The 27,274-nt window shown below is 32.7% G+C and overlaps 4 protein-coding genes, 1 long non-coding RNA gene and 1 pseudogene across 9 annotated transcripts; 2 read left to right on the plus strand and 4 right to left on the minus strand.

The window, feature by feature from the left end:
- The first annotated feature begins 378 nt into the window (after window positions 1-378).
- LOC126654020 (uncharacterized) lies at window positions 379-6,080 on the plus strand. 3 transcript variants are annotated; one of them, XM_050348054.1, is made up of 10 exons: window positions 379-711; window positions 817-993; window positions 1,152-1,643; window positions 1,750-1,905; window positions 2,041-2,154; window positions 2,255-2,404; window positions 2,565-3,389; window positions 3,462-4,210; window positions 4,644-4,772; window positions 5,297-6,080. In XM_050348054.1, the coding sequence occupies exons 1-7, from the start codon at window positions 400-402 to the stop codon at window positions 2,709-2,711; spliced, it is 1,548 nt and encodes a 515-aa protein (XP_050204011.1). In that variant the 5' UTR covers window positions 379-399; the 3' UTR covers window positions 2,712-3,389; window positions 3,462-4,210; window positions 4,644-4,772; window positions 5,297-6,080. The 3 variants fall into 3 exon arrangements, with proteins under 3 accessions (XP_050204011.1, XP_050204010.1, XP_050204012.1); XM_050348053.1 differs by having other exon boundaries at window positions 3,462-3,577; XM_050348055.1 differs by having other exon boundaries at window positions 1,152-1,625; window positions 3,462-3,577.
- Window positions 2,819-4,974, minus strand: LOC126654019 (cytochrome P450 CYP749A22-like). The gene is made up of 5 exons (XM_050348052.2): window positions 4,520-4,974; window positions 4,223-4,446; window positions 3,915-4,147; window positions 3,460-3,838; window positions 2,819-3,381 (listed from the first exon to the last, which is right to left on the minus strand). The coding sequence occupies exons 1-5, from the start codon at window positions 4,803-4,805 to the stop codon at window positions 2,953-2,955; spliced, it is 1,551 nt and encodes a 516-aa protein (XP_050204009.1). The 5' UTR covers window positions 4,806-4,974; the 3' UTR covers window positions 2,819-2,952.
- A 528-nt stretch (window positions 6,081-6,608) lies between the features above and the next one.
- On the minus strand, window positions 6,609-8,857 carry LOC126687342 (cytochrome P450 CYP749A22-like). 2 transcript variants are annotated; one of them, XM_050381886.2, is made up of 5 exons: window positions 8,454-8,857; window positions 8,139-8,362; window positions 7,834-8,066; window positions 7,257-7,635; window positions 6,609-7,177 (listed from the first exon to the last, which is right to left on the minus strand). In XM_050381886.2, exons 1-5 carry the CDS (start codon window positions 8,749-8,751, stop codon window positions 6,749-6,751), a joined length of 1,563 nt encoding a protein of 520 aa, XP_050237843.1. In that variant the 5' UTR covers window positions 8,752-8,857; the 3' UTR covers window positions 6,609-6,748. The 2 variants fall into 2 exon arrangements, with proteins under 2 accessions (XP_050237843.1, XP_050237842.1); XM_050381885.2 differs by having other exon boundaries at window positions 7,257-7,638.
- Window positions 8,858-11,404: 2,547 nt separating this feature from the next.
- On the plus strand, window positions 11,405-13,592 carry LOC126687351 (uncharacterized). 2 transcript variants are annotated; one of them, XR_007644109.2, is made up of 3 exons: window positions 11,405-12,238; window positions 12,327-12,391; window positions 13,282-13,592. It is a non-coding gene; the product is annotated as an uncharacterized LOC126687351 (long non-coding RNA). The 2 variants fall into 2 exon arrangements; XR_007644110.2 differs by having other exon boundaries at window positions 13,324-13,592.
- Window positions 13,593-15,249: 1,657 nt separating this feature from the next.
- LOC126687345 (cytochrome P450 CYP749A22-like) lies at window positions 15,250-18,030 on the minus strand (annotated as a pseudogene).
- A 3,499-nt stretch (window positions 18,031-21,529) lies between these two features.
- LOC126687344 (cytochrome P450 CYP749A22-like) lies at window positions 21,530-26,696 on the minus strand. Its single transcript, XM_050381889.2, has 5 exons — window positions 26,402-26,696; window positions 24,090-24,316; window positions 23,776-24,008; window positions 22,935-23,313; window positions 21,530-22,318 (listed from the first exon to the last, which is right to left on the minus strand). The coding sequence occupies exons 1-5, from the start codon at window positions 26,676-26,678 to the stop codon at window positions 21,890-21,892; spliced, it is 1,545 nt and encodes a 514-aa protein (XP_050237846.1). The 5' UTR covers window positions 26,679-26,696; the 3' UTR covers window positions 21,530-21,889.
- Window positions 26,697-27,274: the final 578 nt, after the last annotated feature.

The following is a 27,274-nucleotide window of genomic DNA, read 5'->3' on the forward strand; positions in this document are numbered from 1 at the left end:
AGCTGCGATGAATTTCAATCGTTTCATGATGTAATTATGATCGACGTTCCGAGGCATTTCACAAGAATTGTAAAGGTTCAAGTGTAATTCAAGAACGTTTCCAGTTCACGGTATAAAAGGTCCACGTTCAGATTATCAAAGTGCAATAATTCATTTGGAAGCACTTCCTCTGATTCTGAAGTTATGGAAGGTCAATCTTCAGATACTGAGTGTAATGCTCAATCTTCTCCGCAAGGTCGGACAAGTCCCTGTATTACTCCGCAAGGCGACGCTCATCCGAATATTAGAGTAGAAAACATTGCTGAAGTGAATATTCAAGAGCATGTTATATCCAATTCAAAAAATGTAGATTTTCAAGATGGGAATTCTTCTGATTTAGAGCATAGTGAACTAAGAACTATGGGGGACTGTTCTTTTCCCGAGTCTGAACTGGTACTTGTCCAAGACTCTGTTCAAGATGAAAAGGCCATTTGTTCAGATGGACCATGTTGTCAAAATGCTGGTTTAAAGATGCAAAATAGACTACTTGCTGGGAGTTCGTGTCATGCAGAAGTACAGAAACCAGTTAATACTTCGGCTTCCGACATTTCAGCTACTTCTATTGTTCAAAGAAATCTAATCAATGAGCGAGAAAAGCTTAAGGAGACTGATGAATTCAAGCAAGCAGTGGAAGAAGAATGGGCGGCCAGGAAGCTACAGATAAAAGTTCAGGTTTGTTCAGATATTACTTCTTGGTTACGCTGTACGCAGTGTGCTGGATATGATACAGTAATTTATGCAGTTCTATAATCCATATATGGAAATTTTCCTTTTCAGGCAGAAGAGGCTCAGAGATTGCGGCAGATAAAAAAAGCAGAAAGTTTTGGTGTATCAGATATGCTGAAACCACAAAGAGATATTATCACTGAACGGGAGAGGCTTAAGGAGACTGATGAATTCAAGCGAGCAGTGAAGGAAGAATGGGCAGCTAGGCAGCTACAAGTGAAAATTCAGGTGTTTTAGATTGATGTTAAGTCATTCAGCATTTTGTCGACAAAAATATAACATGGAAAATATTCCTACTTTCTTGGAGCAGGCAAAATGGTGGAGTCTCCTCATACTTGCTGGTGTTATGTGCTTTTATCTTAGAGTTTTTTATTTATTTTTCTCAGGCAGAAGAGGCCCAAAAATTGAGGAATAGAAAAAAAGCAGAAACTTCGCGTAATTTAGATATGCTGAAACGGCTAAAGCAGCGTCTAGAAGAAGTAAGAGAGACACAAAGAAAGGTGCAGATCAAAACTGATTTAGGGTCTGATTATGAGAGAACTAATGTTCAAAATGAAGATGCTTCTTTAGGCAGGCGTAGTAATCCCGTGGACAAAGATGAAATGCTCACTGCAGAAACATTTCCCTCTGCCACTTTGTCGGATGGGCCAAGTTGTCAAAATATTGGTTTAAAGATGAAAGATACACTGTTTTCTGGCAGTTCGTGTCACGCAGAAGGACAAAAACCAGTTAATAGTTCGTTTTCCAACGTCCCAACTAGAGATGTTGGGAATCCATTGTATGCAATCAATGATCGAGAAAAGCTTAAGGAGACTGATGAATTCAAGCAAGCAGTGGAAGAAGAATGGAAGGCCAAGCAGGTACAGATAAAAATTCAGGTTTGTTCAGACATTATTTCTTGGTTATTTGGTACGCAGTGTGCTGGCTGATAAGAATATAGTGTGCTGATAGTTCTGTAATTTATATGAACATTTTCCTTTTCAGGCAGAAGAGGCTTGGAGATTACGGCAGATAAAAGGAGAAGAAAGTTCACGTGTTTCAGATATAATCACTGAGCGAGAGATGCTTAAGGAGACTGATGAATTTAAGCGAGCATTCGAAGAAGAATGGGCAGCTAGGCAGCTACAACTGAAAGTTCAGGTGTTTTAGATGTCAAGTCATTCAGCATTCTGTCCAACAAAAATATAACATGGAGCAGGCAAAATGGTGGAGTGTCCACATACTTGCTGGTGCTAAGTGCTTTTTATCATAGATTTTTTTACTTCTTTTTTGCAGGCAGAAGAGTCCCAAAGGTTGCGAAAGAGAAGAAAAGCAGAAACTTCGCGTAATTTAGATATGCAGAAACGGAAAAAGCAGCGTTTAGAAGAAGTAAGAGAGACACAAAGGAAGGTGCGGATCAATTTGTTTCTCTAAACTAGTTCTATTCCGAGAATTGTACAAGAATCAGCTGTCTAATCTTGTTTCTTGTGTTAACTGATGCCAAATTTAGGATGAAGAAAATTTGAACTTGAAAGAGAACTTTTGTGTTGAGGTAAGGAAGGAACTTTACCAACTGGAAAATACATGCATTGATATGGCTTCATTACTTAATGGCTTGGGTATCCATGTAGGAAGTGGATACCCTCCCACGCCGCAAGAGGTGAGTTTTATCTTCTTGTATGTGCTAGTGGGCGTGTTATAAATATTTGCTGTTGTTTTCACAAGTTATAACTAGAATTAGGTGGTCATTTCAGGGTTTGATTCTTGCATTTCTTTTCATTTGTTGTCTCATTCTTATTAATGTTTTCTTGCCATTTTAGGTGAACGCTGCTTATAAACGAGCCTTGCTGAAATTTCATCCTGACCGAGCATCAAGAACTGACATTCGTCAACAGGTTGAAGCTGAGGAAAAATTTAAGCTTATTTCTCGTATGAAGGAGAAGTTCTTTTCTGCTCCATGTGGTTGAGTGCTAACAAAAGGTTAATATATATACCATTTTTTGGCTCATAGTGGTCGAAACTTCTTCCAGTGATCTCGTCTACATTTAATATTGTAGAAATTTTGTTGTATATATATCTACAGAAGACACAATTTTAGGCCTTATTTATTGAGCTCTTATATTTTAACTTCACTGTACCAAACTTTTTACATTAATTAGTATTGCATCAAGTCCTTTCAAAGGCAATCTTGATCTTCAAAATCTCATTTTACAATGGTTGAAGCATGATTTGAAGTCCATATTGTGGGCATATGGTGAGAGCGTCCACCGGTGAATGAACATACTTAGGTGACAGAGTAAACCTGTAGTGCTGCAGAATCATGGAGAGTATAATCTTCATTTCTATAGTTGCAAAATTTGAGCCAACACAAATTCGAGGCCCTCCACCAAATGGAAAAAATGCCCCAACGCTATTTTCGGTTGCTTTAGCAACACCATCTGCAAATCTTTCGGGTTTAAATAAGTGAACATCTTCTCCCCATAGACATGGGTTGTTGTGAATTGCAAGAATGGGAAGACAGATGTACATCTTTTCTGGCACAATGAGCTTCCCCAGTCTGACTTCCTTTTGGACTTCCCTTACGATATTGAAACCAGCAGGATATAGCCGTAAGGATTCGTTAATAATCATGCTCATCTACACAGGTAATGAATAATTAGATTCTGAAGTTATATATTTAAAGTAGGAAATGATTAATCGGTTTGGTTTGCTTACAGTTTTCAATCTTCGGATACCATCTGGACTAGGATTCCCTCTACCAAATAATTGAAGGACCTCTTCTCTAGCTCTTTCCTGCCAGGTCGGATGGATTGCTAGAAAGAGAACAGTCCAGGTGAGTGAGCTTGATGTTGTTTGTTTTCCAGCAACATAAAAGCTCTTACACTCGTCAATAATGTCATCTACTGATATTTTGTTTGTTCTGTCATTATCATGATAAGCCTTTAGAAGTACTCCGAAAAAATCAAACCCATAAGCATCTTCGTTACCCGTTAACAGCTCCTCTTCTCTTTTCCTGATCATCTTTAAGATAGATTCCCGTATGCCTTTCTCAAGTTCCTCTGATTCAGAATCATCCCGAGTTTTCAGCAACTTCCTGATAAAACAGGAACTATTACTCTTTTTTAAGTTGCTTAAAGTATTCTTCGATTATAGTACGGAAAGAAACTTACTTAATCCCAGGAATTCCAACTTTATAATTGTTTCTAGAGACTATGCTACCCATTCTTGCAAGCATATCAAATATGTTCTTTCCCTCCAGGTAACTGCTTCCGAAAGCTGTCCGGGAAATTATCTCCGAAGTTAGAACTCTGAATTCTTGGTGCATCTCAATCTCCTTTACTTCATCCCTTCTCCATCTCTCCAGCATAGTCTCTGCACTTGCAAGCATCGCCGGTATCATACCCTAAAAAAACAATAAATATCTGGGGTCAATTTAAGGAAATTCATGGGAAACTTCAAAATAAAAGTGAGAGCTTACTTTCAAGCTCTCTCCATGAAAAGCCTGATTGGCCAGTTTACGCATCTTCAACCATTTTTCACCTCGAGATAATATAAGTCCATTCCCTAAAAACTTGTCTGTGTAACTCTGCATTAGTTTCTTTTCATATGCTCCCTCTTTATTGTTCAGTACTTCTAGAACTAGCTCTGGCTCAGTGATGACAAGTTGAGCTTTAGGACCATACCAGTTTAGAAAATTGGCCCCTACAAAAATTTGTGAAAGAATTAAGATAATCAATTAGGCCAGTAAGAAGAAATTATACACGACGAAGAATACCATATAGCTTGATCCAAGAATAAATGTGAGGCTGAATTCTTGAAAGCATTTCATGCCCTAAATCCATTGGACCATTCATGATTCTGTTTCTCATGTCTGTAATTTCTCTGGTATTTCCATGCAGGAATCTGTAAGAAGGCCCTCTTATCCCTTGTGCTCTCATGGAAGATTGGATGCGAATCGGAGTCCATAATACTTTGTTGAGAAATTTGATGAGATTTATGAGGAAATATAAGCAGAGACAACAAGAAAGGTAATCTAAGAGATATCCCATCATCGCCTGCATAATTTTCAACTGAATGATATAGTAAATTATAGAGGAATTCTGATGAGGATGTTGTTACTAAAATGAGACTGTAGAGTCTTAGCTGTAGTGGCACATGTCATTTATCATCCACTTGCACTTTTAAATTGCTTTACCTTGTTGTCTAACCAAAATAAGCTATTGTGAGAGACTAAGAATATGCTTTCATTTAATAACATTTTCATAACCAAATTTGTCTGCTACATAAAATTAATAATAAAGTATTGTCTGCTTGTAATCAAGAAACTGACCCTTATAACAAATGCTGACAATGACTCAGTTCAGTTTTGATTGTTAATAGCAGAACTCTGGCCTTTAGCATGTAACATTTACATCAGTGATGTGGGGATGGATAGATTGGTTTATATATAGTTTAGTACTCAACTATTAAATTAACTCATATTAACTAGTTTAGTTAAGTAGTTTGGACTTAAAACTAATTGGGCCAATTGAGTTCGGAATGTAATTTATAGGTGATATCAGAGCCGACCTCGTGCTATTTTATGGAGCCGGATCTGGAGGATAAGGTAGCGTCAATGAACCAACCTAAATGCGGTTTGATCCTGAAGCCATTTGCAACGCTGTTTTTAAGGGGAAGTTATTGTCACATTCCATAAAAAATGTGGGGATGGATAAATTGATTTATATAGTTTAATGATTAACAACCAAATTAAATTGAGTTAATTATTTAGATATGAAAGTTAAGTGAGTGATTGGGATTGTTATATAGCAAAACTTAAATTTTTTTTTACGCCTGCCCTAGTTCTTACTACTAAAATTAAACCACAGTAGGTAAACAATCAGGGGATGAAGAGTCAATAGTAGTTAAAAGCAAGCTAGGGATCAGAAACTAGATTCCAGGATTTGGTTGTATATGAAGTAACTGTATATTGGTGTTTTTTCCTTTGAAAGTTAGGTTTAATATTAAAACAATTAAGTATTACCATGAGCTACTAAATTAGTGTTACTCACCAAATCATTGTTTTAATATTTTTGAGACACTCCGTCTTTTTGAATATCTACAAGTTCATCTATAAAGTATCTAATGTATCCAGCTGTTAGAATCATTTTGCTGTCTTAAATTATAAGAAACACTTGATAGATATGATATATCTACCCTTGATAAACTTTCATGTGCTCAATGGTATTTATTATATCATTGTTATCTTAGGTATCCTCGTACTAAACATGATATCAATTACATCCCTTATTTTGTAGTAATTTGTAGTTGTTGAATTAATAAACTATTTTTTGAAATTTGTTCTCTTTTACTTACTATTAGTTGGTCGAAGCTTTTAACCAGAAAATTATTGATATCCTGAGATTGCGTTTACATTCTTGCAACAAATATTTATGTCTTATGCATGCAAGATTTTGCATATACATGTTCGTCCTTGTCCCCAACTTGCATGCTATTGGAATTATTTGCGTGTCTCATGCAACTAAAGAAGATGATAATGATAGTCTTTGATAAGTTAATAGCTTTTAATTAGGGATATACACCGAAAACCAAACTCACAGAATAAATTGAATCAAACCAAACTAAAATGATTGGTTCGATTCAACGCAAGCCACTGTTAGCCTCTCTGAAGAATCTCTTTGATGTTTCCATATAAACTATCTCATATAAACTCTCTCTTTGATGTTTCCATGGAATAATCTGTAAGAAAGGTCCTTTCATTCCTTGCGATTTCATCGATGACTGAATTCGATTCGGAGTCCGCCCCTGTTTGTAAATAAACATGCTGAAACTCAAAATCAATAAGAAGCATAGAAAATACAATAGGTAAACAATGCAGCTTGAAAGATTTTGCATATAAGTGTTTGACATACAATTATTTCATTTATAACTGAGCTTTAAGATGACAACTTGATAACTAATTAATCTGCTTTTTGAATCTGCTATTTATAGTACTGATTAAAGTTTATAATGCCTCGAGAATGACTGGAACTCCATATCTTGGACACATTGTGAGAACTTGAACCGGTGAATGTACATATGCAGGTGACAAAGTGAACCTGTATCGCTGAAGAATCATCGACAGAACAATTTTCTTTTCTGTGATCGCGAAGTTAAAACCAACGCAATTTCGAGGTCCAATACCAAATGGAATAAATGAAGAGATGTTATTGTTTGTTGCTTTAGCCACCCCCTCTGCAAATCTCTCTGGTCTGAAAAGGTAAGCATCCTCTCCCCATACTCGACAGTCCGTGTGAAGTGCTAGTGTTGGAATTGCCGTTTCCATCTCTTGTGGAAGAATTAGTTTCCCCAGTTTGAGTTCTCTTGGGACCTTCCTTGATATTTGAAGAACAGGAGGATATAACCTCAAAGATTCATTGATGATCATGCTCATCTGCAAGATCAAAAAAATTCAAGAAATTTTAGATTTCTGATGACTAACAGAATCAAATCATACATGGAATTTTACTTACTATCTTTAATCTTCCAATACCATCCGCTGTTGGTGTCTGCTGGCCAAAATGTTGAACAACCTCTTTTCTTGCTTCGTCTTGCCAGTCCGTGTGGGTTGCAAGAAGAAGAGTGGTCCAAGCGAGTGAGCTTGCGGTTGTTTCTTGTCCAGCAACATAAAAGGTCTTGCATTCATCAACCATTTCATCTATTGTTATCTTCTTCTTCTTATCATAATCCCTATACGCTTTAATGAGCAATCCGAGAAAATCATCTCCGTAGCTATGTAGCCCACTCATCCTTGCAGCCTCTTCTCTTTTCTTTACCATTTCTATGATTGTGTTTCTTATCTCTTGCTGAAGTTTGTGCAATTTGATTTCGTCACTTGTTTTGAAAAATCTTCTGCTATAAGCATTAAAAGTACACCTTCAGCTACATAAATTGTAAAGGAGGAACGGAAATAATGAAACCATAAATTTACGAAATAGGTTATATATATATATATAGTTTTTAGTTTTCCGAAAAGTTTTCTAACAATAATATCAGTCGGCTATTGTAAAGATAGACAAATTTACTCCGACAAAAGAAAAGGAAACATACGTAATTCCAGGAATTCTCACTTTAAAATGGTTTTCTGCAATAATGGAGATCATCCTCTGTAGGATTTGAAAAACCTTTTCCCCTTCCAGATAGCTGTTTCCAAACGCAGTTCTGGAAATGATATCTGATGTTAAAACTTTGAATTCTTGGAACGCATCAATCTCTTTTCTTTCACGGGTTCTCCATCCGTCGAGCATTATCTCGGTACTTTCTATCATTGCAGGAACCATGCTCTACAATTGAAATACGTAAATCAATAAACTCAAATTACAGATTTATCTGAATTTATCATCTTAGAAACTTACCTTCAAGCTCTCTGAATGGAAAGCATGATTGGCGAGTTTACGCATCTTCATCCACTTTTCTCCTTTGGATAATACAAGTCCATCACCTAATAGTTTCCTGATAAACTCCTGGAATTCAACTTTGTGAAATGTGTCTTCTTTGCTGGTTAGTATTTCTTTGGCTAATTCAGGTTCTGTAACTACCAACTGAGGTCGTTGGCCATACCACAGCAGAAAGTTCATCCCTGACAATTTTATTCACAGAAAAATTTATTTTAATTGACATTAAAATTCATAAAAATTCAAAAAAGAAGAAGTGATCAGAATTTATTGTACCATAGAGCTTGGTCCAAGAGTATATATAAGGCTGAATTGTTGGGAGTAAATGGTGTGACAATTCCATAGGATTCTTGGTGACCTCCTTTCTCATATAAGCTATCTCTTTGATGTTTCCATGGAATAATCTGTAAGAAGGTCCTTTTATTCCTTGCGATTTCATCGACGACTGAATCCGATTCGGAGTCCACCATTGTTTGTAAATAAACTTGCTGAAACTCAAAATCAATAATAAGCATAGAAAATACAATAGGTAAACAATGCAGCTTGAAAGATAATCTATTAACGTAATTCCCATAGCACCGAATCAAAATTGTGGATTATGGTACTGAAGTGCACTCAAATTAAATAAGTGTTTTCTTTTTTATGTTCTTTCTAGGCTCAACAACCATATACAAAAAAGGTATTAAAACATTATCTTCAGTTGCAATTAATTGTGGTCATAATTTTTCAGTCTATGCATCATTCTCTACTATACAAAGACAAGGCCAAATGTACATTTACACCCCCGAACTTTGGGCTTTTGGTCACTTAAACACCCATTCTTAGGTGATAACTTTTTTTTAACACTTTTATTTGATATTTTCGATACATTCATGCATCTCAACCATGTCTGAGACTCACTTGCGCTGACAAAATATTGATTAGCCTGCTTAAACTAATGGCCTAATGGTAAAAAAAACCCAAACCTTTACGATTTGTTGCAATTATATCCAAACCTTTTAATTTTTGCAATAATATCCAAATTGCATTTTTGTTGTTGCAATAATATCCAAATTGCATTTTTTGTAGCAATAATAGTCAAATTGATGGCTAAACTTGTTGTTTTCAATTAAGATATTAGGCTATTATTATGTTTTGATGTATAATAATATAGTAAAAGTCCCAAAAAATGACAAAAAACTCAAAAAAAAAACATATAAAAAGTGCAATTTGGATATTATTGCAACAAAATAATGCAATTTGGATATTAATGCAACAAAATAATGCAATTTGGATATTATTGCAACAAAATAATGCAATTTGGATATTATTGCAAAAATTAAAAGGTTTGGATATAATTGCAACAAGTCGTAAAGGTTTGGGTTTTTTTTGCCATTAAGCCTAAACTAAAAACCGAAAGTAGAAATGATGAAATTTTATTTGTTCAAAAAATTAATCTAATTATTTTAATTATTTCAAATCACGCCTCAAGTATTATTTCTACGAGTTTATTAATTTTGGTTGTATATAATTTTTTTTAATTTTCAATTAAATAGAAATTAATTAAAAAATTAAAGTTCTTTTATAATAAAATTAAACAAATACCTCCAAAATCAATAACTATTTACATTAAATATTTCTAAATAACTTACATTTTACCAAAGTATACGGAAAATAAATTCACTAGATTTGATAAAAATAATTGCATAAGTGTAATATTATATTTAAAAAAAGTATATAATTTTAAAATTCTTTTATTTTTTAATTAACAAGTTTCATTTGTCACATTGTGTTAATTCAATCTATTTAAAACCACATCCAAATATCATTTAATAATTTCATTATAAAAATATGTAATTATTAAAATATTATTCAACATAACATAAAATTCCAAGAAAGTTATTAAAATATTTATTACAAGAATAATAAAACCGAAACAAATATTCACTATTAGGTAGAGTTTTACTTTTAATAATGTTTGTACAATTTTTAATATGCATTTGATAATATTTAATTATTTTAATACTATTGAACATAACGTAAAATTCCAAGAAAATTATAAAAAAATATCTATGACATAGAGACATGGCTTCACGCTGGCCATAGGAGGTAACTCGCAGAATTGTTCTACGAATTAGTAATTCTACGAGTTGCATGGCAAATGGCACAAATTGAGAAAACTGGTTAATTGCTAGCACATCTTTGGGTTTGTGTAGGCTCTTCTGTGAACAATACAACAGTCAGTGTCTAGAAATATTTTATAAGATGATATGATTGTATCGAAAGTTTGTAAGATAAATAAAATTTATAAAATATAAATTTTAAGAGGGTAATGCTATAAATTTTAAGATGGAAAAATTATAATATTATTTTATATATTTATATTTTTTTTAAAGATTTGAAATAGTAAAAAATCAAGTGTCCACCATAAATTCTTCTCCGCCTCTAGCAACATTCAAAGAATATGTTAGCAGCAAAAGTTGAATATGGATATAGAATGAGAGGTGCCCAAAGGATGAAGCATCTTCATTTCATGTCTCATTCAAAGAAGTGAAGCCTAATAAAAGTGCACAAATAAAATAAAAAAATAGTAAAGTATTATAAAAATAAAATTTAAAATTAAAATTTAGAAGAATGTTGAGTAATTTAATTTTTAATATTAAAAGTATACAAATAAAAAAAAGTAAAGTACTATAAGAGTAAAATATATATTTGTCTACTTTAGGTTGGTTCTATTGGCTAAAATGAAAATCGGTCATCCGAAATGAATTGGAAATTCAGTCCAAAAGGGTTGAAATGAGAAATAATCAGTTGTCCGATCCAACTAACTTGAAGAACAAAAAATACAACCCAACGAGGTTAAATAAAAATATGAACCCTCATTTGTTGTCTTAAATTACAGACCACTTTTTAGTTTTAGTAAACAATTTGAAGATTAAAAATATTATTTGCCTATAGTAAATGTGTATAGTTATTCCTAATTAAGTTAATTGCTTCATAGTATAAATTTAAAATTAATATATAATATGTATTTGATACTACGTATTATAAATTGTTTTATATGTTCAATGTTTCCATTTTATAAAGATAAGCGAATTTGAATTTACTTAAAATTTAAGAAATAGAGATTAAAATAGTTATTTTTTAACTTTTCATCTTTATTTCATTTAGCTATTATTCTTTTTAAAATTATTTTGATTATTGAACCGAATAGACTTTCTTTTTAAAATTACTTTGATTATTGAACCGAATAGACCGATACACATTCATATTTTTTCTGGACTTATAAAGAATGAATTAAATTGATTAATTAAACAAAACTAAACTAAAATTAAACTTAGTTTGGTTAAATTGGATAACAAAAATTGGTTAATATCCACTACTAAAAAACAGGCAAATAGCGACGGATATTGGCGACGGACGCCAAATCCGTCGCTATTTGATAACATTTGCGACGGATATAGCGACGGACTCACAATCCGTCGATAATATAACTTAGCGACGGACAGTCCGTCGCTATTCCGTCACCAAGTTGGCGGGAACGTGGCGGGAAGACTTGGCGCTGATTTTTGGTGCCAATTTTAGCGACGGATTTACTTTTCCGTCGCTAAGTTGAAGGCGGGAATAATTGGCGTTTAAGTTTTGTCCCAAATTTAGCGACAGATTTAATCATCCGTCGCTAATGCACTAATGTGTCAAAACGCTGAGTTTTGAACCACTATTTAGCGACGGAATCTCCTGTCCGTCGCTAAGTTTTGTAAATCAAACGTTGCGTTTCATTTAAGTTCAATTTTGGCGACGGATTTCGATATCCGTCGCTAAAATTAAACCTAAATGAAACGCAGCAGCGTCTTCTTCCTCATTCAGCAGCAGCAGCAGTTAGAAAAAAAAAACGCAGCAGCGATTCGTTTCTCCATCATTTTAACCGGCGATTCCTCCATCTTTTAACCGACGATTCGTTTCTCCATCATTCAGCAGCGTCTTCTTCGTTTTGGCTTCCTCACTGGCGTTTCCCACTATTGCCGTTGCCTTGCCGCCGCCTCCGTCTGCTGTGCTTGTCGGCTCCGTTTCAGTCAGATAAGGTATGTACGATTTCCTCTTGTTTTTTATTATCATTAATTAGTTTAATTTTAATTTGTGTATTTTAATTATTATTTTTGTTAAAATCAGTTTCCACCTCGTTGTCGTCCGCCCACCTCCGATTCCGCCTAGCTGCCGTCATTCGTTCCCCACTGGTAAGTATTGATTTGAATTTAAATTAATTTAGTTATTAATTAATTTAATTTATTTTAATTATTTGAGTTATTAATTAAGGTTTAAATAGGTTAATTATTTTATAATGAGTTATTTTTATTAAACTGAAATTATTTTAATAAAATTATTAATAAACTAATTTTTTAACTTCTTAATAATTAATTAGATAAATTTTAATTGTTTGAATTATTAATTAAATTAGTTAATTTAGGGTGTAGAAATATTAATTTAGGTAATTTAGATTATATTAACTAATTTGTTATATTTAGATTAAATTAGTTGTTCAAATTTAGGTTAATTGTTAGTATTATTATTATTTTAGGTTAAATGTAGCTCCAATTTTTGAGATTTTTATTATTAGGTTAAATATTTAAATTTAGGTTCATTGTTAGTTTATTTATTAAAAAGTTAAATAAATTATTAATTTAATTGTTATTATAATTTTAGGTTAATTTTTAATTTCAATTATTAGATCTTTATTTATTAGGAAAAATAGTAAGCTAAATATTTAAATTTAGTAGCATTGTTAGTTTAATTGTGAAAACATTATATGAATGTTTAATATAATTTTTAGGTGTTCTTTAGTTTAATTTGATAATTAGATTACTTTGTAATTAATTATTTAATTAAATTGTAAATTGAATTGTTATATTGATAATCAGGTTATTAGTTTAATACTTAAATATATAATTAAATTGAATTTTAGTAGTATGTTGGATTGTGTATTGTTGTAATTTACTTGCAGGACTTCCCTGAAAAATGGGCGATGCTCATTTTTTAAGGGAAGTGCTGTCCAATTTTTTTTAGAAAATTATTTTATTTATTAATTATATAATAATAAATTTAAAAACTGAAACTATTTGTGTGATAGGTTTGATAGCCGTCGCTAAAATTGAACTTAAATGAATTTTAGTTCTTCACGGACATCACAGCAGGCGGATGAGGAGGTCGAGCGCCGTGTGCAGGCCGGCATCCAGGAGGGCCTGCGGCAGGTTGAGCAGCGGTTGGCGGCGCAGCAGGCCAGCATGGCACAGATGATACGTGATGAGATTGCACGGATGATGCCGAATCTCACACCAGAGTATCAGCCACAGTTTCCCCCTCCTCCGCCAGACGGTGGCGACACTACAGATTTGTAGTTTCCTGTTTATTTTGTTTTCTAAAATATATTATGTACGAAGTTTTTTTTCAGACAACGTTTTATGTATACTTTGATATTTTGTTTTATATATATACTTTTATTCAGTTTCAAATAGGTGTAATCTAAAATAAAATTTAATTATTGTATTTAGTAGATTTTAAACATCAGTGAAACAAAAAAACAACAGAAAACGGCAGAAATTTGCCAAAATAATACACAATTAGCGACGGAATTGTCAGGTTTAGCGACGGAATTATCCGTCGCTATAATGAACACAGTGAGACAAAATGTGACCAGTTAGCGACGGAAATATCCGTCGCTAAATGAGTCACATTTAGCGACGGATACTTCCGTCGCTAATATATTTATATCCGTCGCCAATTAGTCTCAGAATTCGTCTCCAAATGAGACTAAATGGCGACGGATTGGCAAATTTGGCGACGGAAATTCCGTCGCTAACTTTGCCACGGATTGAAAATGTTGGTCGCTACTTGTTTAGCGACCAACATTGTGGCGACGGAGTTAATCCGTCGCCATTCCGTCGCTAATCACCATTAGCGACGGAATGTAAGGGTTTAGCGACGGAATATTCCGTCGCTAAACCACTGTTTTTTAGTAGTGATCCAATTATAATGGGAGTTGGTCCAAGTGGTAAACAAACTTTTATTATGTATAAAAAGTCACTCAAGTTCGTTTAGTGACCCCCATTATAGAAATGTCACTAAACGAACTTCATACCTTGCTTAAGCGATACCAAGCCGCTTACCACAAGGACTCGAACTTGAGACCTTACTTAAGCGATACCAAGCAACAACAAAAATTAAAATTAAAATATTTGAGCACTGATGTGATGCAAGTATTTATTTCAGATAGAATATGGTTAAGGATATGAAATCTATAATTATCTCAACAATTTTCACTCTGGCTTATGGGCGAGACATGCATTCCCAAATGTATCACCAGGTCCACTACTTCTATGTAACCTATTTTTTAAGGAAAAAATGGAATATTGATTACAAAAAGAGAGGAAAATCAAGATGACCGTTTAATATATAGTGAAGAAATTGCATAAATGTTGATAAGTCAGTCATAGGATCAATTTAGATACATGAAAAAATAATGATATTTAGAATATTAATTCACCATTAACAGGAAAAATTGTTAAATTGAAAGATCTTATGCAATCCAATAGAAGAGGATCATGTCCAACGGAGGCGGTAACGGGACTTTCGATCGTCCATTCTCCTCCTAAGTCTCCATAAACCGGCGGATGATGATCATAACCAGTTTCACAAACGTCGTTGTTTCTTTCAAATGATTCAAATTCTTCGACAGCCGCCACATCACCACCATCGACACCTTGCATTTTTTTATTTATAATATCATTGGTTTTTGGAAGCGTGATACAAACACTAAAAGAGTGTCAACCTAGTTGAGATGCTCGGGTGCGTTTCCTGATTTCCAATCTCCAAACATTTAATGTTTTTTGGAGTAATTAGTAGTTGTTGAATTAATAAAGTACTATTTTTAGAAATTTGTTATGTGCACTTACTATTTGTTGGTGGAAGCTTTTAACCAGAAAAATTAATAATATTCTTATATTGCATTAACATTGTCGCAACAAATGTTTGTGTTCCTTACTTTGCATACAAGATTTTGCTTGTACATGTTCGTTCTTGCCCATAACTTGCGGGGACCTAATTAAAATTATGATTCATACTCTATTGCTTGTCATGTCTCATGCAATAACAAGATGATAATGATCAGTCTTTGAAAAGCTAATAGCTTTAAATTAGGGATGAATACCCCAAACCAACCGAACTGACAGAATAAATTAAATCAAACTGAACCGAAATGATTGGTTCGATGCAACCCAAGCCACTGTTGGCCTCTTTGTTGCTGCTGTACAAGATGAACCTGAAAGATATCCCCTGTATTGGCTCATGAAAATTAAATAAAATTAAGGCTTTTGTTTATTGAATTTGTGTTTTTATTTAGGTTGTAACTGAGCTAGTGAGCTTTAAGATGACAACTTGAAAACGAAGCTGCTTTCTGAATCTGCTATTTATGGTACTGATTAAAGTTCATAATGCCTCAAGAATGACCGGAACTCCATGCTGTGGACACATTGTGAGAACTTGAACTGGTGAATGTACATATGCAGGTGACAGAGTGAACCTATATCGCTGAAGAATCATCGACAGAGCAATTTTCTTTTCTGCGATCGCGAAGTTAAAGCCCACGCAATTTCGAGGTCCCATACCGAATGGAATAAATGAAGAGATGTTATTATTTGTTGCTTTAGCCACCCCTTCTGCAAATCTCTCTGGTTTGAAAAGGTAAGCATCCTCTCCCCATACTCGACAGTCTGTGTGAAGTGCTAGTGTTGGAATCGACGTTTCCATCTTTGGTGGGAGAACTAGTTTTCCAATTTTGACTTCTCGTTGGACCCTTCTTGATAGTTGAAGAATAGGAGCATATAACCGTAAAGATTCATTGATGATCATGCTCATCTGCAAGATAAAAAACAAATCAAGACATTTAGGTGTCTTATTAGTAACAGAATCAATCTAACATGCGATTTTACATACAATCCTTAATCTTCCAATCCCGTCTGCTGTTGGTGTCTGCTGGCCAAAATGCTGAAGAACCTCTTTTCTTGCTTTGTCTTGCCATTCGATGTGAACCGCAAGAAGAAGAGTGGTCCAAGCAAGCGAGCTTGCAGTTGTTTCTTGTCCAGCAGCATAAAAAGTCGTGCATTCATCAACCATGTCATCTATTGTTATCTTCTTTTTCTTATCATCATCCTTATACGCTTTTACGAGCAATCCAAGAAAATCATTTCCATAGCTATCTAGTCCACTCATTTTAGCAGCCTCTCCTCTTTTTTTCTACCATTTCTATGATTGTATTCCTTATCTCTAGCTGGAGTTTATCCAATTCGACATCATCACTTGTTTTCAAAAACCTTCTGCATAATCATTAAAAGTACACCTTCAGCCTAACATACGTAGCACATAAACGAAAAAAGCCTGATAAATAGGTCACATATAGAGTTTTTTAATTTCAGAAATAAAATTCGAAAAGACAAGACTCAAAAAGTTTTTCGTACAACATATGGTTCGGAAATTGTAAAGATGACAAATTTAGTCTAAGAAAAAAGAAAATGAGAGATGAAGGAAACATACTTTATTACTGGAATTCTCACTTTAAAATGGGTTTTTGCAATAATGGAGATCATCCTCTGCAGGATTTGGAAAACCTTTTCCCCTTCCAGGTAGCTGTTTCCAAAAGCTGTTCTGGAAATTATTTCTGATGTTAAAACTTTGAATTCTTGGAACATATCAATCTCTTTTCTTTCATGGGTTCTCCATCCGTCAAGCATCATCTCCGTACTTTCTATCATTGCAGGAATCATACTCTACAATGGGAATACATAAATCAATAAACTAAAGTTATACATTTATTTGAATCCATAGTCTTAGAATCTTAATTACCTTCAAGCTCTCTGAATGGAAAGCGTGATTGGCGAGTTTACGCATCTTCATCCACTTTTCTCCATTGGATAAAACAATACCATCACCTAATAGTTTTCTAATATACTCCTGAAATTCAACTTTGCAAAATGTTTCTTGCTTGCTGTTTAGTATCTCTTTGACCACTTCAGATTCTGTAACTACCAATTGAGCTCGCCGCCCATACCAAAGGAGAAAGTTCGTCCCTGACACAGTTTATACATTGATATTAAAATTCATAAAGATTTGAGAAAAGAAACGGATCTGAGTTTATTGTACCATAGAGCTTGGTCCAAGAGTATATATGCGGCTGAACTCTTGGGAGTAAATGGTGTGACAATTCCATAGGATTCTTGATGAGCTCCTTTCTCATAGAAGCTATCTCTTTGGTGTTTCCATGGAATAATTTGTAAGAAGGGCCTTTTATTCCTTGTGATTTCATCAGTGACTGTATCCGATTCGGAATCCACCATTCTTTGTAAAGAAGCTTGCTGAAACTCAATAGCAAGAACAAGCATAGAAAACCCAATAGGTAAACCATCAGGGTGCTCATCTTGGGTTTTCTTCCTTTTTAAGGCTCATAAAAATTTCTTTAAAATTGGTTTTTAAAAAATACGATTTGAAACATAATCAGCGGTACGAAAAGTTGATAGTAGCCTGACCATCTTCAGGCTGTAAAGGGAAACAAAAACTAGATTCCAGGGTTTGGTTGTATCTGAAGTAGTGTTACTAACCACATCATTGTTTTAATAATTTTGAGACATTTTGTCTGCCAATAATTACAAGTTTATTAATAAAATATGTAAGCTATTCGGCCGTCAGAATCATTTTGCTGTCTTGAAATAGAAAACGCTTAATAGATAGGACACATTCTACACTTTAAAGTATTCAAAACTACTGAAACCTATCAATCTGCGTGACAAACCAATTTTTGCATAAGCTTGTGAATAACTTGGTCTTAACTATAAAATCCTGGCATTGCTTTTATATTTGTTGGTAAAAACTTTTAACAAGAAATATAAACAATGTCCTAGATTGCATTAATACTGTCGCAAATTTCTTTTTACATTATTTGTGTCTTATGTATATACAAGATTTATACATTTATATTAGGGGTGTTAAAATGGATTGATGGATTGTGTCCACCCATTTTAGTGACCCGACAAGAATCAACACGAAATGGATGATAAAATATTAATTTGAATTGTTTAATTTTTAATAAAAGATAATATTATATAACAGTATATAAATAAAAAGTATAATTATTTTACTTTGTTTTTGTTTTTTTTTTAATAAAAGTTTTTTCCATCTTGTTGTGTTTATCAAGTGTACCAATTTGTTTTTATCAATTTTCAAATATAAATTTTTATTTTCTTCTAAAAACAGGATTTAAATATCTCAATAATAATTTTACTATTATATATATGTATACATATGATCCGTATTATATTTGTATTATTTTAATAAATTTATAATTTACTCACTCTGTCCCATAAAGATAGGCCACTTTTTTTATTTTGGGCGTCCCAAATTATAGGCCACTTTCTATTTTTGGTTAATAATTTTAACACTAAAAGTCTTAGTTACCCTCAATAAATATATATTATTACCTTCAACTTAATTAATTACTCCATATTCCAATATGAAATAAATGTCAATTTTTAATATCAATACAAAATACACTAATACAAAATTTAGTCATTAATATATTATTCATTTGTTTAAAAAATATAAAATGCTAAAAATGGAAAAGTATATAAATAAACTAATTTTATAGACAAATGTTGTAAAAAAGATCAAACCTTTCATAAAAGTTTCACAAAAGTTCCGACCATTCAATTTTATCGATTTTGACCAAAAACAGATTATTTAGAATCAATTTTATCAAAATATTTCATTCATTAAAAAATATTTATAAAATAATTTACCAACATAAAAGATTTGGTAGAAGTTGTTTTTAATATTTCATCTATTATTTATAATTACTTGCATTTCCAATGCTATGTACAATTAGACTTAAACTATGTATAATTAGACTTAAATTCTTACACTTTTAATTTTGTTATTTAAAATTACTTAATATTAATATTTAATAAAGGCTAATATTATAAATTTAGCAGTTCTCTCCCTTCACACTTTTTTGTCACGTGCAATCCACGTGAGGGAAACTTACATTAGCCGTTATTTATTTTAAATTTTAATCAAATTATTAATTAATATATTTTAACTATAAAGAATTTATTTAAAGTTATATCTATTTAAATTGGAATTATTTTATTAATTTTTATTTTAAATATGTTCAAATTTTTAAGTCATGACGCGTTACATATATTATAAGAATAATTATATATTTTAGATGGATTTTTTATCTACTATATTGGCTTGGTTTTTATTTGTTTTAATTTTAACTCTTTTGTTAACTTTATTTTATTTTTATTAAATAATTTTAGATTTTAAAAAAGTTAGGTTTGATTATTACTGGAAATATTCAAAAGTTAGAATTAAGTGATACACATTATTTATAGTATTGTTAATCAAGTGAAATTAATTAATAATTTTTATAGGGACATATTACATGTATCAATTAATTACTTCTATTTTACCGGATTAGAATCCTCTCAAATTAATTGAACATGACCTATTATGTTCAATCAATATACACCATTAATTACCAATGAATGGTGTAGATTAATTTGACATATTTTAAATTTTTTTAATTTATAGCGTTCATTTTATAATGAATGGTGTATATTGATTGAAAATGATAGGTCATGTTCAATGAATTTAAGCGGATCTTGATCCCTATTTTACCTGTCTTGTATCCCTCAGGCTCACTTCCTCCACAAATCTTAACCTTTGCACTAAATTAAAAAAGCTTACCTTCGTACAATGATTTTTCTTATGATAAAAACATACTAAAGCAAAAAAACATAAAACTGCAATTACAATCTGCATGTCTAAACCCATTTAGAGTCTATTTTGTCTTTTAACCAAATATTGATCATATGTAAAGTCAATTCCTCTAGCCATGCAATAGCTGCGACCATTAACCAATTTATTTGCAATTCTTCATATAATGAAACCAATTTGTTTACAATTTTTCGTAGAATAAATTAATATATGCTAATTATTGTTTTATAATACTTATAGTTAGATAGAATTATACTTACACTCAACTTTATCTTTTAGTGTTTCAAGCAATGTTTTAAAACCCGGACCGGACCGGCTGGTTCAACTGGTTTAACCGGCAACCGGAGGCCAGTCCGGTTCAATTTCACCTTAAAATCCGGATTTCCGGTTCAACCACTTTGAACCGAAAATAACCGGAAAGAACTGGAAAACCGTAGAAACCGGTTGAACCTTTAAAATCAACCGGTTCTTACGATACTTCTGTCGAAGATGATATATTTTACTTGCTCCTTTATAAAAATTTCAAATAAAATTATATTTCTTTATGTTAGCATTTTTGAATTTAAAACTGAGAAATGAGAAGAAGAAAACTTGCGCCAAATAGAAACTTCAGCAAACTTCAATTTCGACCATTATTACATTTTAAAAAGTAACATTATCTATGGTTACAGCTCTTGGAGAAATTCTTATGTAGACTCGGTCTACCACGTCATCCGTATACTAACCTATCACATTATGACACATCATTAAAATGATGGTAATCTTGTAAATTCGTTTTTTTACTTATTTACACCTTTGAATAGTAATATTACAAGATTGCCATCATTTTAATGATGTGTCATAATATGATAGGTTTGGTCTACGGATGACGTGGTAGACCGAGTCTATCTAAAAATTTCTCCAGCTCTTGATCTTTGAATTTAGTGGTGAATTTTTATTTGGTGAAATTGGTTGTTTAATCATGATTTAATTGCTTCGAGTAAATTTAAAAACAAACAAAAGAGAAGAGTACAAAATTGTGGAGCGGCAAGAGATAAATAGAACACAGTTGTAAAGGAAACCCTAATTCTAATAAATAGTTGTTTTTATATTGGACTTTTACAAATGCGCCTTTGTATGTGTGTTGAGAGACTATACAATATACCTACATAATAGGAAAAGACGGTCAAACATAACAGCCAGTGTAGAATCTTAAGATTTCTCCTCATTTAATATAAAACGGTCGGACCAGTGGTTAACCGGTTGAACCTTAAACTGGTGACTTCACCGGTTCTGTCACCGGTCCGGGTTTTTCAAGTTTAACTAAATAGTAATTTTTTTTATACTATATAATTTAGATTATTTTTTTTTAGTTTTATTTTTTAAATTATCAATTATACTCTTAATGAAACCTATTAGCGTAATTTTTTCTGTCCTCCCTTTTCACATATAAGACAGTTATAGATAGATAAGAACCACCTAAAGAACGAAAATGCCGAGGATAAAATAAACAAAAAGTAAAAGATTTTGCCTATTATTAATAATAAAATACCCAACTAAAAATAACTCCAAACTGAAAATTTTACAAAAAAGTTATTACTAATCCAAAAGTAAAATTAAAACCCCAAGGCTAATAATGAGTTGGTAAGACGCTCTTCTAAGATAAGTGAGGTCGCGGGTTCGAACCGTACTCGTGTATGCAGCCGTTTAAAATTTGAAGTCACAGCTTTACCTCCCGTAAGAGACCTACCCGGCTCGAGTGGGGATTAGTCTGAATGTGGAAGGCTTAAAGGTGCCGTTTTATAGTTGGAACCTGTTCAGGACACCTCATAATCAGATAAAAAAAAAGTAAAATAAACACCATGCACTACAAAAGTCTATCGACCCATCATTTTATGAGACCTATATATTACAGATTAACACAGAGAAGTAATCTACAGATTTTGGACAATTAACGGTAGCCCATGTTGTGGATACATGGTGAGAAGTGAAACAGGCGAGTGAACATAAGATTTCAACAGGGAGAAGCTGTGGCGTTGCAGAATCATGGAGAGTGCAATTTTCGTCTCTGTAATTGCAAAGTTTGAACCCACACAATTTCTTGGTCCCAAAGCAAATGGAAGATAGGCTGCTACATTGTTGTTTGTAGCTTTCGCTATGCCTTCTGCAAATCTCTCCGGCTTGAATTCGGGAGCATCTTGTCCCCATATTTCAGGATTGTGGTGAATTGCCAGAATTGGAATCTCAATTAAAATATTCGCAGGGAGAATCAACTTCCCTATCTTTACTTGCCTTGCTGTATCTCTTCTTATGTTTACAACCGGCGGATATAGTCGCAGAGTTTCGTTGATAATCATGCTCACCTTCATTGCAGAAAAGGAAAATTACATTTTTAGCTGCAACTAAAATATTGCACCGAAACAAAAACACTGAAACAAAAAATGATGAAGCGGAAAACAACAAAATAATAAAGAATATGTTATAGATATTAGGGAAAATGATTCTATATGATATTAGAGTATGGTCACAATTTTTTTTTTAAAAATTAAAGTTGAGTAACCAAATTAAAAAGCAATTAAAGTTTGGTAATAAATTTAATCCGAATCGAAGTTTAGTCACAAAAATTCAGAACATATGATAGTTGAATATTTCCAGGGTCAATCATCCAAAAAAAAAGTTAGAAACTGCAACCAAATTAAATTTTAGATCCTCTATTCTTTAGTGGTGGAAATCAAAAGTTTAAAATTAACAAAAAGAACAAATGCGTAGAAACAAAGTTTTAATCATGACTAATTATCAATTTCACAAATAGTCAGTGTATATATAAATTCATTTTGTCTAAATATAAAGTTCCACATTTTTAAAGGTACTTCCGTAAAGGGAAAAAATATTGCGGAATTTTACGATTCCACAAATTTTTCTGCTACACAGATAACAAACATAATAGACGAATAATAGATTGCAGGATGTATCACTTACGATCTTCAGTTTTGTGAGGCCTTGAGAGCATGGATGTTGGTGGCCAAATACTTCAAGCACTTCCTGCCTGGCCTTATCTTGCCAATCGGGATAAATGGCTAGAAGTAGAAGAATCCAGGTGAGTAAGCTCGAAGTTGTTTCATGTCCGGCGACATAGAAAGTCTTGCACTCATCAATCAGCTCATTCACTGTTATCTTCTTGGCAATACCATTGTCATGGTGCGACTTCAACAGTAGTCCAAGAAAATCACTTCTGAATCCATCCACTTGTCCCGTGATAGCTTCGTCCTCTCTTTTCTTTATCAAATTTATGAAGCGTTTGTGTATCTCGTATTCTAGCTTGTTTGTTTCAATGTCATCTGATGTTTTCAGAAGGTTTCTGAAACGACACGATGTAAAACACAAGTTAGTATTTGTGCTGCACGGAAATGAAAATGTTAAAAGCAAATGCTGAAATGAAAAATAAGAATGAAACTACATTTTTTTAATAAAATAGATTATCAAATATATGAAAATGGTTTTCCAAGAATATAAAATTTCAAAATTTGACAATGGTTTTCCGAAAGTAAAATGTTGAAATTAAGGCCATGTTTGGTTCATGGAATAGGTGCGGAATGGAATAGCTATTCCGTATAGAATGACAATTCTTTACTTTGGTTCATAGAATAGGTATTCCAAAGAATTGCTATTCTATAATTTTGTGGAATAAACACTCCTCTCAAAAACAAAAAAGTGGTTATTCCATTCCTTATGGAATAACTATTCTATTCCATGCTATTTTATTCCATGAACCAAACATGGCCTTAGAGTCTTGGACTCGACAAGGCTCGGTACATCATACCCGGTTCCAGGAATTGTGACATTATGCTTGTTTTTGACCATAACAACAATCAACCGAACTAGCATATCAAATATATGCCTTCCTTCTACGTAGCTGCTTCCAAAAGCAGTCCTTGAAATTATTTCTGAAGTTAAAATCTTAACTTCTTCAAATACTTCGATCTCTTTGCCATCGTTGTATTTCCATTTTTCGAGCATAATTTCTGTACTTGCAATCATAGCTGGAATCATTCCCTGCAAACAAAATTTAATCAACGTTTTAAATCATTGCCGCACACTATTTATGGAAATTCTTTAAAATCCATTAATGCGTACTTTCAAGGACTCGGAATGGAATGCGTGATTGGCTAGCTTATGCATCTTCGACCATTTCTCTCCGTTACTTGTTACGGTTCCATCTCCGAAAAGCTTCTTTGCGTAGCCGTCGGGTTCTTGTTTGAGGAACGTTCCATGCTTATCAGTAACTAGTATCTCTTTAATCAGGTCAAGTTCTGTTACTACAAAGTATGCTCGAGGACCATGCCATGTCAGGAAATTCTTACCTACAACACAGATTCCACTCAAAGAAATTAATAAGTTTCATTTTGAGAACGCAAAGTTTCCCATTTAAAACTCTGGGTAATTAATTCCGAAGGTCACTGTACTTTTTTAAAGTTTCAAAATGGTCATCGAACTAATTAATTTATTTTCTTTAAAATGGTTATTCAGTAGCATCGGTAAACTTCCGTCGGTCCCTAAATGAATTCTAACAACTTTTGTCCTACGTGTCTAGCGGAAAGCGTCTCACGCCTTCCTTTTCGCCATGTTGTTGTCCACATCACTTGATCACTGCACATTAACATCTTCTTCCTTAATTTCTTTCAACATTTTCTAACAAACACAAAAAAAAATCGAATAAACACCAACAACCAAAAAAAATCAAAAATTATTGTTTTTTTCGAATTTTTCGAATCTAGACGAAACTCTTCGTCGGGTTCATACCCAGACAAGATCCTTCGCATGGGTTCATACCCAGACGAGATCTTAGTCTGGGTATGAAATCAGTTGAATATCTTCGTCTAGGTTCATACCCAGATGAAGAAAAACGTTTGGGTATGAACCCAGACGAATCCTTATAAAAAATATTCCGCAAAAGTTGATTTCGTAAAAATTAACTCCATAAAAATTGATGTTTTATGGAATTTATTTTATTATTAATGTTTGATTGGAAAAAATATGAAAAATTAGGAAAGAAGATGACGACTTAGAGCCTTGTGAGCGACGTGGACGATTACATGGCAATGAGAAAGAGGTGAGTAAGCGTTTAGCGAGCCACATGGGACAGAAGTCGCCGGAATTTATTTAGGAAGCGCCGGAGGTTCAAAAACGATAAGTTCGGTAACCATTTTGGAACAAAAAATTAGTTCGGTGATAATTTTAAAATTTTGAAAAAATATACGTTGATCTGAAAAAAAGATGGTCTAAAGCCATCCTTATTGTTCATGAGGTGGTTATATACAGCAGCATATTCTGCTTCCAATTGCTACTTAAACCTATTTTCAATGAAAGATGTGGTTATTAAAGTTTATTTTTCAAATAAAAAATTTAAGTTATCATACTATTTTTTAACTGTAGTTATTATACTATTTATAATAAACAGAAGATATAAAGAAAACCTTCAAATTTTAAGAGAAGTATATATTTTTTCATCCATTTAAATTTTTAATGTTTTGAAATGATGCAAATAAACCCCCCACACTTAAAAAAAACCATAGAAATAATTAAAAACGTGAGGGGACAAATGTACAACAAATTAAGTAAAAGGGTTTAATTATTCTTTTCAAAAAAAATGAAAGAGCTTTTCTTTATCATTTAAAAACATCAAGGGTTGAAATGACCAAAAAAATGACTTAATGGCGAAAAAAGGCAAACCTCTACGACTTTTTGCATTTAATCAAATCTTTTAATTTTTGTAATAATAGTCAAAATGTATTTTTTAGGGTCAATGTAAAAAAAATCACGAACTTTACATGTTTTCTCATTTCAATCACGCAGTTTAAATATTTTCATTTTTATGCACGAACTATTATTTTTTCTAAAATCCATGCATGGTGCTGAGGTGTCACAACTCTATTGGTGTAATTCACTGAGATGGATGTCATTTTACACCAATGAATGAGTGTCACCTCAGCACCGTGCATGAATTTGAGAAAAAGTGATAGTTCGTGCATGAAAATGAGAAAATTTAAACTGTGTGATTAAAATGAGAAAACATATATAGTTCGTGATTAACTCTTTTTTTTGTTGCAATAATAGCCAAAATTGAAATTTTTTTTATTTCAAGTTTGGCCAAAAATTTAGCTATTATTACAACAAAAAATAGAATTTTGGCTGCTATTATAAAAATTTAAAAATTTGGTTTAAATTATAATACGTCGTACATATTTGCCTGTTCTTCACCATTAAGTCAAAAAAATTAAAAAGGCTTATGTGCTCTTTTTAATAATTTGAAAAGTCTTTTTTCATACCTTTGGCTATGATGAAATAAATTAAAGCTTTGCTACCAAATTAAAATAAAAATAAAAAATTGACACTAAGCAGTATTTTAATCCCGAAGAAATTAATATGCTAGCTTGTTAAAAACGTACCATAAAGTTTGATCCAATGATGAAAGTGTGGCAATAAGGTAGGGACCAAGAGGTGATGTGATAAATCTGCAGGAGTTTTTGAGGCATTATTTTCCAAACTGATAATTTCATTGGTGTTTCCATGGAAGAATCTGTAAGCAGGGCCTGATACTCCTTGTGATCTTAGCATGGATTGTATACGAATCGGAGTCCACCATAATTTCTCAAATAACCTGATCAGAAATGAAATTAAGAATAAACAAACAGTGGTTGAAAGATAAACTATTAAGTTTCCCATAATTGTTTTTTGTACAATTTGGTCCTTAATTAAGTGGTATTTATATATTCGAAAGTAACAATAATTTGAGCAAGTGATTGTTATCATGATGAATTTGATTATCCATATATTTGGGAAAGTATTATATTAATTTGGATTTGTAGTTCTTCCTCTAATTTTGGCACAGGAATGCAAAAGTGGGAGCAGATTAAGAAGGAAAAAGAAAAGATGATATTATCAAGAAATTGAAGGCAATCCCACCAACAATAAATTAACGTGGCATATATCTAAGGAGTTATAATGAGCGAAGGAAGCAAAGTGATATAAGAAAACCAAATATATTTGTCATGTGAAGATAGAAGAAAGCTACGATTAGTGGTTGCTGCTTTTTTATATTTTGGTTATCGAGTCAAAGAGTTAGAGGGTAATAGACACTGATTTTGAACTGACTAAAATGACTATATGCCCCCTCGACTTATAAATAACGTAAAATCAACACTTAAATTAACTTTATAGACAAATTAATACATGAATTTGGTGATTATGGGCAATTTGTTCTATTTTGACAATTTGCCCCCCAATTTATGAGTTGATATTCTTCTCAATTGGCGATTTTT

Source organism: Mercurialis annua, linkage group LG6, assembly GCF_937616625.2.
Source record: "Mercurialis annua linkage group LG6, ddMerAnnu1.2, whole genome shotgun sequence".
Taxonomy (NCBI): Eukaryota; Viridiplantae; Streptophyta; class Magnoliopsida; order Malpighiales; family Euphorbiaceae; genus Mercurialis; species Mercurialis annua.

Bases quoted from the DNA above. Each gene is read 5' to 3' on its own strand.
- LOC126654020 (XM_050348054.1), top strand. From the start codon at position 400: ATGGGGGACTGTTCTTTTCCCGAGTCTGAACTGGTACTTGTCCAAGAC. The intron at 1,906-2,040 runs GTGTTTTAGATG...TCTTTTTTGCAG, and splicing joins AGCTACAACTGAAAGTTCAG to GCAGAAGAGTCCCAAAGGTT. The intron at 2,405-2,564 runs GTGAGTTTTATC...TTGCCATTTTAG, and splicing joins ACCCTCCCACGCCGCAAGAG to GTGAACGCTGCTTATAAACG.
- LOC126654019 (XM_050348052.2), bottom strand. From the start codon at position 4,805: ATGCAGGCGATGATGGGATATCTCTTAGATTACCTTTCTTGTTGTCTC. The intron at 4,447-4,519 runs GTATTCTTCGTC...AAATTTTTGTAG, and splicing joins TTCTTGGATCAAGCTATATG to GGGCCAATTTTCTAAACTGG. The intron at 3,839-3,914 runs GTAAGTTTCTTT...CTGTTTTATCAG, and splicing joins GTTGGAATTCCTGGGATTAA to GAAGTTGCTGAAAACTCGGG.
- LOC126687342 (XM_050381885.2), bottom strand. From the start codon at position 8,751: ATGGGAATTACGTTAATAGATTATCTTTCAAGCTGCATTGTTTACCTA. The intron at 8,363-8,453 runs GTACAATAAATT...TAAAATTGTCAG, and splicing joins CTCTTGGACCAAGCTCTATG to GGATGAACTTTCTGCTGTGG. The intron at 7,639-7,833 runs GTATGTTTCCTT...TAATGCTTATAG, and splicing joins GTGAGAATTCCTGGAATTAC to CAGAAGATTTTTCAAAACAA.
- LOC126687344 (XM_050381889.2), bottom strand. From the start codon at position 26,678: ATGGGAAACTTAATAGTTTATCTTTCAACCACTGTTTGTTTATTCTTA. The intron at 24,317-26,401 runs GTACGTTTTTAA...TCTGTGTTGTAG, and splicing joins TCATTGGATCAAACTTTATG to GTAAGAATTTCCTGACATGG. The intron at 24,009-24,089 runs GTACGCATTAAT...TTTTGTTTGCAG, and splicing joins TCCATTCCGAGTCCTTGAAA to GGAATGATTCCAGCTATGAT.